The sequence below is a fragment of the Chiloscyllium plagiosum genome, chromosome 15, assembly GCF_004010195.1.
Source record: "Chiloscyllium plagiosum isolate BGI_BamShark_2017 chromosome 15, ASM401019v2, whole genome shotgun sequence".
Classification (NCBI taxonomy): Eukaryota; Metazoa; Chordata; class Chondrichthyes; order Orectolobiformes; family Hemiscylliidae; genus Chiloscyllium; species Chiloscyllium plagiosum.
Window position 1 is genome coordinate 26,425,644 of NC_057724.1, and position 10,434 is coordinate 26,436,077.

Consider the following 10,434-nt stretch of genomic DNA (forward strand, 5'->3'; position numbering starts at 1 on the left):
CTCTTTTATATCTTTCCCCCCTCACCCTAAACCTATGCCCTCTAGTTCTGGACTCCCCGGCCCCAGGGAAAAGACTTTAGCTATTTATCCTATCCCTGTCTCTCATAATTTTGTAAACCTCTATAAGGTCACCCCTCAGCCTCCAACGCTCCAGGGAAAACAGCCCCAGCCTGTTCAGCCTCTCCCTGTAGCTCAGATCCTCCAACCCTGGCAACATCCTTGTAAATCTTTTCTGAACCCTTTCAAGACCAATAAAGGAAAGTATACCAAACGCATTCTTCACTATCCTATCTACCTGCGACTCCACTTTCAATGAGCTATGAACCTGCACTGCAAGGTCTCTTTGTTCAGCAACACTCCCTAAGACCTTACCATTACGTGTATAAGTCCTGCTAAGATTTGCTTTCCCAAAATGCAGCGCCTCGCATTTATTTGGATTAAACTCAATCATCTTTGTTACTTCTTCAAAAAACTCAATCAAGTTTGTGAGACATGATTTCCCAAGCACAAAGCCATGTTGACTATCCTGAATCAGTCCTTGCCTTTCCAAATACATGGAAAAAGTGAGGACTGCAGATGCTGGAGATCAGAGCTGAAAATGTATTGCTGGAAAAGCGCAGTAGCACATTTTCAGCTTTGATCTCCAGCTACTGCTGCGCCTTTCCAAATACATGTACATCCTGTCCCTTGATCAGAAGAAATTATTTCCTGCATTAAATGTTCTTTCCCTTTAATAATACCTGTATTTTAAAACCATGCTTAATCTACTACACTGAGTTTTTTATTTGTCTACATCTTGTCTCTGTGCAATGTTGGAGAGCTTAATTTCACCATTACATAGTGCATTGAGATAGTTAGGACCAGTAAGTGAAACAGACTTCACTTCAGCAAACAATTTACTGAATCGATAGTTACATCCATTAACTTTTCATGTTTTCAACCAATTGTGGTATGTTGTTACCCAAGACATTGTAAAGAAAAACCATCATTATGGGTGCAATCATTTGATGCTCACAGCAAAAAAAATCTTAATGTACATAAATGATCATGTAAACATTAGTTGTGCCTGCTGTTTTGACAGTTCATAGTAGCTAGGTAAAATGTTAATACCATTGTTACAGCAGTGAAATTTTTGTAAATTGTCAGAAATCGCATGTATTGCATTGACTAAATTTCATGGTGAAATTTGATTTTCAATGTCGTGATCTGATAACTTATTCTTCTTTCCTTGAAGTGTATTTGTGCTTCACGTGAAGAAGAGGAAAAGTTAGACATTTAATACAGCATAGGAGGTGGTTAGGACAAATGAAGAACAAGCATCTTGAAAAGCAAGAAACATAGGAAATAGGAGCAGAAGTAGGCCATTGGGCTCTTCAAGCCTGCTCCGCCATTCAATATGATCATGAGTAACATTAAACATCATCTGAACCTACTGCATGTATTGCTGTCCAAATAGACTCCTTACTGATTCTGAATTTTTCCATTTTAGGTTTCTCCTTTCTGTCTATCTTTAGTACCCAATGTATTTCCCCAGGCCAGCCCTCCTTGAGCTAAAGAATCGACTTAAGCCAAAGGTCTCCCTGGCAGCAGCTTGTTGTTCCAAGGGGCTATTATCAATAAACAAGATATTTACACTTTCAGAAGGTGACAGAGGTCACAAAATGCTCTCATCTCACCTACCATTCTCATCCATGGAATTTCTTCAGAAGTTGCCCTGGAAAAATTGCATTCAGTGATCTTTCCAATCTGTAAATATCTGAGGCTGGTTAAGCTACCTACACTACTACACCTACAGCAGAGATCGTCCATACCAATTCTGAGCAAGTAATCAGGAATATTCCATAGATGTGTCATTCAACAAGTGAACAGATATGTTTCTGCAGGGTAGACTGGACTTGTGCATCAGGACTATGTGGAGATCCAAACACAGCTGACGCAGTGAGAACTTCACTGTAAATTAAAGCTTCCTTGCAATGATTACCCTGTATCTGGAGCTCTCCAAAAGAATCCCAGAGTTGGAGATGTTGTGGAGTGAAGAATCTCAAACCAGCTCTATTCATGGGTAATTAATAAACTGAGCCCTTGACTCACCACTGACACACCAAGCTACATGCCCAACATACCAAGACATCCAAGATTCAACAACCCCACCTCAACCTGACCCCAACGACCATCCCTTCCAACATCAGAACCCTGACCCCATTACCAGATCAAACACTTCTGTTTCCCATCCTACAACTCGATTCTGCTGCACCTTAGCCAGACAGTTCCCAACAAACGCACCTCCAAATGACCTGACAACCTCCACTGGACTGTCCCTCCATCTCCAAAACACCACCCCATCCCTGACTTAGATTCATAGGACCCTTCAATTCCACCTCAGCTCAACACCTTACTCCCACATCCCTGATCTGACCATGATCTATCCTAAACATTCATCCACTTCATAGTCATCCGACCCCCCCACCTCCCCCCCCCCACCCACTCCCTTTTTCCCATCCACTTGTTACCATATCCCTACACAAAATTTAAACTATAAAATACAACCCTGCTGTCAAAAGAAGCATAGCTGCCACGCCGATCAATTCAGGGGCCGGCTGCTATGTTTCTTGGATTGGATACCAATGTTTCAGAAAAGGGGGAGTCCTCTCCAGGAAATTCTAGGGCAAAACTGAGTGAGGTAAGTGAGTATCTTTCAGTCCGGTCATGCTCAGAAATAGGGCTTCTGACCCTGTGCAGAACATTTGGGGCATTATGTAAACTGGTCAAGCAACAGGAATAAAAGTCTTTCCAAAAATAACATACAAGGCAGTCCGGCATTGGTATTTTGCTGAAAAACAGAGGACTGCACTTTTTAAAGATACAGCAAGAAATATTCCTTAAGTGCAAATAAACTCAAAATTGATCAGATCTGCAGTTTGATTTCATATAATTTCATTGTCTACTCCTTAAATTACTACAGAATTACCCCTACCTTATAGAACTTAAGTGGTTAGAAGAAAGGGAAACATGAATCTTATTAGGGTGATATGAGCTGAGTTCACACTGAGCAATCAAATGAAATATTCATTCACTATAGCATCTGTTTTCTAATCTGAAATTTTAATTTAGGTTTCTCTTTGTGTTCTCCCACATAACGGTTACAACACGAGATGTACAACAGCGGGGCAAAAGAATGATCATTTCGGCTTTGAATTATTGAATAAGATACCTTCTAAAAATTTAAAACACTAATCCCTGTGGATCACATTTTGACTGTGCCACCACAAGCCTCACATTAAAACAGTTGAAGCATTAAATCCTTCAAGCTAGTCTTAATGAAGCATACTAAATCAGTTAGAAGATTCTTACCATTACAATTTTAGTCTTAAAAACAGTCTCCTGCCACTGGTCTAAATGAAACATTACCTAAGGAGCAGATATAAGCAAATGTTTGAGGATTAACAATCTAACATTATTTTTTCTAAAAACATTCATTTTATGGTTCAATATACCCATTAGGAATTAACACTTCTATCTTCCCCAGGAATTACTTCTGCCTCAAATCTGCTGAAACCCTCATCCATCTATTTGATAGCTCTATGCTTGATAATTCCAACATTTTTTGACCAGATTTCTGCCTTCCATCCTCCATGACTTTGAGCTATTCCAACACACTGTTTCTTGTGCTATAACTTGCAACAAGGCTCATTCATTCATCATCTCTTTTTTGCTGCACAGATTGGCCCTGGACTAACTTCCAGTCCAGCAATGCCTTAATTTAAAAATGTATATCTTTGTTTTCAACACCTCATAATATCACCACTATCCCACAAGCTTCTGGGTTTTCTACACTCCAGGTCAATTTTTCTTTGCATATCTCTGATTCCCTTTGCCCCGTTATTTCAGACTGTACTTTCAGCTACTGGACCCACATCTCTGGAATTACCTCTCAAAACTTTTCTATTTCTCTCTGTCTCCTCTGCTTAAGATGCACCTAAAATTCTCACTCTTTGATCAAGCCTTAGATCATCTGTGTAATCTCTCCTTATGCTATTTAGCATCAAATTTTATTTAATAACACTTGTTTTAAAGTGCATTGTGATATTAATTTACATGGTAAAAACAATGACTGCAGATGCTGGAAACCAGATTCTGGATTAGTGGTGCTGGAAGAACACAGCAGCTCAGGCAGCATCCAAGGAGCAGCGAAATCGACGTTTCGGACAAAAGCCCGAAACGTCGATTTCGCTGCTCCTTGGTTTTGCCTGAACTGCTGTGCTCTTCCAGCACCACTAATCCAGAATATTAATTTACATTAAAGGCATTCTACAAATGTGCATTATTGTTAATGAAACAGTTCACATTCTATGTACCTACTGCATTACAGAATTGAAATGATATTATGTTTGAACTTTATTTAAAACTCTGATAGTGAGTCAGGTCATTGTCAAGCAATTGCTAAATGTTCAGAATAAAGGGAAACTCAAATATGAATTTAGCAGATTCACTGGCCTATCTCTTTAAGAAAAACTATGCTTTATTTAAAAATTGCTCTCGCAGGAGTGGGATGCTTTAATGTTCATGACTGTTCTGCAGATGCTTGATGAGATGTCAACAATAATGTAGGAAGCATTTGCACACCTCCAAGTTTCACCTACCTTTTCATTAATGCATGGATGTCAATCCATTTTGACTATGATGCTGGTAAATGAGTATTTGCATGTGGGTGGCAAGATTACCACCTGCGTGGGTAGAAAGTGTTTGTCAGGGTGAAATTATCATTCATTCTCAGTTGTGCCCATTTAAAAGTTTTCAGCTTTTACCAACTTTAAAAACTTGTGCTTTTACATTGAGTACAATTGGAGCAATGTTTTCACTGTGCTGGGATATTGGTGGGTCAACTCCACTGCAATTGGGAAGAGGGAGTCAAAGAAAACATGTGCTTTCATCATCCAACACTTATCATAATACTTAGCCAGCAATCTTACTTCCCTTTTCTGGTAATAATATTGGGGCTTTTTAATGATCATCTTGAAGGATTTCTTTGTTGTATATATTTATTGACCACCAATCATTGAGAATAATTGTGAAGGTTCATGTAATTTTATGCAGTAAAATATACCTTAGGTGTCTGTTTTAAGTTAGTGGAATGCTCCTCATTACTCCTGTAGAAGTGTTATTCAGTTAAACAAATGAATGGTGGAATAGGCTTGAAGAACTGAAAGACTTGTTCCTGATTCTGTGTATGGAATTAAGTAATCAGGATGTGCAGTCCAACAGAGCTTTCTGCAATTGGAGCATTAAATCTATGTTCATGCAGTGATTTCCAGTTGTCAATCAAACTATTATCAGAATGGGTAGAATTTTCAAGCCCCAGTGGGGATGAGCACTATGGGAGACAGATGCTTAATTTCTGCTGGGGACAGTGGAGAGAGGGTCAACTGGGCAACATGCCGACATATGGCAGGGTGTCAGTTAAGGTGGATAGAAGAACCTCTGGGGATTATGAACAAGCCACTTGCAATCTCTTGGCAGCAGGCTATACTGTGAAGGGACTCCTCTGCCAGGATAGTGACCCAGCTGCTAAAAGCAATTTGTTTTTTATATTTAAAGTTTTAATAACTTGGAAATAAACACCATCATTTGGAGGCCCTTTCTTTCCTATGTACCTGAATCGTGAGCTGCTGCTTCTTCAGTGCAGAAAGACCTCCTGCTCGTCATACAGCTTTAAGTAGCCAATCAGTGTCCTTATTTGGATAATAGGCTGACCGTCTGACCACTCATTTGCAAATGTGGGACAAATCACTGTTCTCAGCAGAGCATGGAGCTGGGACATTGCCCAGGCCTACTGCCTGCTCCTCCAATTGATCCCTACCTCAGGCACCTAACTCAAAGAGAAACCTTGTCTTTTGAGTGGAAGTGGATATCGGACAGGGAAGGGGAACTAAAGGGAGAGTTCGATGGTGAACTACCTGTTCACAAAATTGCATTCCTGCAACGCTAAAGGCAGGCTGCTGACGTGGCCTTCAACTAGGGAATGAAATGAAGGTGTAGGGAATCCTAAAAAGGAAAAACTATGTTAATAAAAATGCATTAATAAATAAACGTGTTGTAAACAAACAAATTAGCAACAGTTGACATAGGAAAGAGTATCTGAACGGTACTTTCTGTCTGAGCTTTCAGCACTTCACTATCTGGAGAAATCAGGAACAACATGTAGTCAGCTCACTACTGGACTGTTCTTTGTCTCTGATGCTCTAAATATCAAGATAAGAAAAGGTTTTAATGATGTAGAAATAATAAAGAAGGAAATGGTGAGGACATTGGTTTTCGCAGTATAGGCTACAACTGAGCGGTTAGGGTAACAGGAAGGCAGCACAGTTCTCTCAAAGGTTCAGTGTTCAGTTTTCTGTTGTGTGACAAGATTAGCAGGAGATACCACTTTGGGTTGTTTTGATATCAGTGTTTTTTCTGGTCAGAAACATCCATCAACTAATGCATAAAAATAGCTGAAAAACTACTACAAAAGCATAGAGAAAACCCTTTCCACTTCACTCCCTATATTCACAGAAACACTCCATTAAAGTGGATATTTCATGCTGTAATTCATCAAATTAAAATACAATACATTCTAAAATTGCATTTCATATCAGTAACATAGATAATGGTATCTACCACTAAGCATAGGTTAAATTGGATGTTTACTGATGATAATGTTTCATTGTTTCCAGGGAAAATATTCACAATTTTCAGTTATCTTCACTACTTTTACAAATGTTTTTTCAGCAGTTTTCTATGAGCTGCTTTTGTTCAGGGTATATGAACTGATTTTTCTCCTTTCTTTTATCTCTGCATGTTGTATAGACTATTCCTAACATATAATGGTGGTTTTGAAAATATATCTTCAGGTCTCTGCCAATATTCTAACAGCAGCCTTTATCAACCTATGTTTCAATTTTCTCTCCTTCACAGCCCTCAACATCTCCTGACTCGAAATACATTTTTGTCTGTGAATTCAGGCTAAGGATTTGAACTTAACCATTATTGGCCTTGCGTGACGATAACATAATGCCCTGCCCATGTTCTGACCTTTCACTATTTACTTCTTAGCACAAATAGTTACTTGGTGGTGAGCCAAAAACTTTGCAAATCACGCATAACATGAAATTATATAGAATTACACCGAATTTACAACACAGAAAAATACCATTCAGCCTAACAGGTCTCTACACAAACTTCCTTCCACTTTATAACATCATTTCGACGTAACCTTCAACCAGTTTCTCCATCATATGTTTAATCAGCTTCTCCATGAATACATCTACGCTCGTCAATTCAATCACTCAGGTGGTACCAGAGTTCCATATTCTCACTGGGTCATCTTTGGATTGGGTCCAAGACATTATAAGTGATAGGAAGTACAAGTGAAAAGTTTCCACACATATGAACTGGGCAACAACACCAATAAAATTTACTTTTTACAAGTGCTATAAAATGAAGCTTTGAATAAACATGATTCTGACACATTTTAAATATAACTCAGAAGAAATCATTGCTTGCTCTGCTGACTGTACTGAAAACAGAATTGGGTCTGAGGCTGCATAACCACATGAAACTGCTATCAGCCTATGAGTTGCTGAATGCATCTGCAGGTTTTTTTACTGAGGAGTGATAAACATGTGATTGCAGGCGAATTATCCACAGGTATTCGAGTCCATCACGAGCATTATGTAACAATATGTCAAGCAGATGATCAGTCACAATTACAAAAAAGCAAAGCAGTAGAAAAAGCTAAGGGCATGCATAAAATATGCTGCCATTATTGAGCATAATTTTGAACTACAGCCTAATATAATTGACATTTTAAAAATAATGTAAATAATAATCAATCTTCTTCCATATTATTATTAGTGCTAGCTCTTACCTCTCTATAGGCTCTTCTGCAAGATCAACACTGCCTGATTCCACTGCTCCTTTGTTCTCTTTTTCTTCTTTAACTGTATCCTCTTGGTCAGAAATTTTAGCGAGTCCTTCATCCTCTGGTGTGCGTGGCACTGTATTCTGCTGATACCATGGCTGACTGTCAGGTCTGTTGTAAATTGGAGCTGGCACAGGTGCCAGTAAACTGTTTACAGGGCTGCTGTTTTTCCTGAGTCCACTTCTGTCCCTAGAGTGGCTTTTCAATCTGCTCTGACCCAGACCACGGTGCTCAAATCCCTCCTGCTGGAGACAGCCACTGCTTCCAGAAGAGCTCTGCGAGGGGTGGCTAAACCATTTCCATCTCAGCCTCAGAATCTGTTTCATGTCAAACTCCTTCCTCCCGGACACAGACATCATTGTCCTAGAGAATCTTAAACTTGTAGATGTGAAATAGCTTTGTTTTCGACACAGTTTCACGCCTCTGCACCAAATCCCTTCACTGAAGAAACCAAAAAGAACAAGCCTTCTCTTCTCAAGCAGTATACAGTGCTGCTAGCACTCACTGCAAGTACTAAGCTGCTGCTAACTGTGTAGGTGGGATACCATACTGACAGGATGATGAGGTCAGCCCTCAAACGAGTAAATCAGATTAACACAGGAAGACAGCTACCAAAACTCTAAACAGCAGCTGGTCTTACATACAGTTAAACAAAGATTGAACAGCACTGTCCTTTGCTTAGCAAGATTCCATCTGTTTTCAGGAAATGCAAGCTGTAATATAAAATCCAGGAAAACATGCATAAAATAAAGTACTAGGCTTGTGTTTCCCAGGAGAACTACATGCAGCCTTTTCCTTTTCTAGATGGCACTCTCATTAACTTAATAAAGGATTGAAGAAATAACCAAGCATTTTTTTTAGCCTGGCTTTAATGGTTCCTGAACTTGCCTTATCACTATCTTCAGTGAAAAAGGGGTCAAAAGACAAGTGTCAACTCCAACCACACACTAAACAGCAGTTTCAAATGGAGAGACAGAAGAATAGCCTAAGTCAATTAGGATGTTTTGTGATGTGATTAAACTAGGGCAAAGGCTGTTTAAATCTTGCAGAAGTGTCATTGATCGAGCGCAGTTTCTCTGCATGATGTACGATGTGAAAGAATCACTGGATGCAAGTTAAAAATAGCGAAATAAATGATTTCTTCCGATTCAGAAACTCAGTTTTGATTCATAGTTTTCCAGGTATTTCGCCAGTAATAAAAAGAAACAATCTCACAGGATGACTTTATTCTCAATGCAGGAGGTCATGCTTCAAGCAAGGGGACAAAACAAAAATGGAAACTCTAATACAAGTTGCCTGTGATTAAAACATTGGTCCGTAAAGTCAAACCATAAATTAAGTCAAGTTCCGTCATTCTAAAAGCTTTGACTATCTTAACTTCTACAAATCAGAAAATGACACTTAATATCAGGTATGGGGGCATGTTTTTGTTCAGCTTTTCTGAAATTATGGGTACAGTGAAAAATGAATCAATTCTTAATTTGTAGGAATAGAATATTATACAATTTTTAAATCCTCCAAATCTAATAATCCTTTGTTTAGTGACCCCCACTGCAAGAGGTACTATAAAAGCAGCACTGAGCTTATGGTCATACATTATGGAGAAAATATGAACAATTTACACAGTTGTAGGTCTGGATTTTAACTTACGTGAGCCATAAGTGAAGAAGAGCTGGGAGTGACAACTTTGTCTGTCAGACATGGAAAGTCGAGATTTATCTCCCCAGCATGCGCTTGACGCTGCTGATTGTCTATCGGGCAGTTCCTCAATCTGAATGATGAGCTTTGGTTTCAGCTAAGCAGACAATCATGTGGCTGTGGCAGGGGAAGGTCAGAGAAGTGAATGGGGTGTGATCATTGGCCGATCAAGATGTTTGGCAACCTGGGCGTTGCAGAGTGAAGTTAGTGCTCTAGGGCACAATATCACAGGCATCGGGTGAATGAAGTCAGAATGGGTTGAATCAGGATGCTAAGGGATTGGCGGTTGAGGGAGTGAGTAGGATGAAGGGAAGGTCAGAGGCCTATGGAGGTAGGAGGTTTGAAAATAGGAGGCCTTTATGTGCAATGTCAAGGGATTGAAGGTCTCACAGGAATAGTTGACAGGGGGACAAGTGAGTCTGATCACATGGCTTTCTCAGGGACATACTCAATTTAGCAAGTAGATGTAAAAGTTCTTACCTGATGAATCTGACAGCCCTCGTTTGGCTGGGTTTCCAACATTTGTTAAAGTCACAAGTGAGGGCATTTAGGAGGGGGATTCAGGAGTCAGGATTCTAAATGTGAAGGCCTTAAACCAACACTCAATTGTTGTTAAATTCTTAAAATACTGTCAAGTCTTGTATAGATGTTCTATTAGCTGGGTAAATGGTATTCCTGGTGTAGCCAAGTAATGGAGCTAGAAGATTTGGTTTATTTTGGAGAAATCACGTGCATTTATATGGCAACTTATTTTGACTTTAGGAAATCCTAAAGCA

The 10,434-nt window shown here is 39.4% G+C and overlaps 1 protein-coding gene across 2 annotated transcripts in view; it reads right to left on the reverse strand.

The window, feature by feature from the left end:
* The window catches only part of LOC122557147 (kelch-like protein 4), a 173,961-nt gene extending 165,463 nt beyond the window's left edge, over positions 1 to 8,498 (reverse strand). For both annotated transcript variants that reach the window (XM_043704512.1, XM_043704513.1), the window contains exon 1: positions 7,907 to 8,498. In XM_043704512.1, the coding sequence (XP_043560447.1) occupies positions 7,907 to 8,319 (413 nt within the window). In that variant the 5' untranslated portion in view covers positions 8,320 to 8,498. The remainder of the gene's footprint in view (positions 1 to 7,906) is intronic.
* Between the last annotated feature and the right edge of the window lie 1,936 nt (positions 8,499 to 10,434).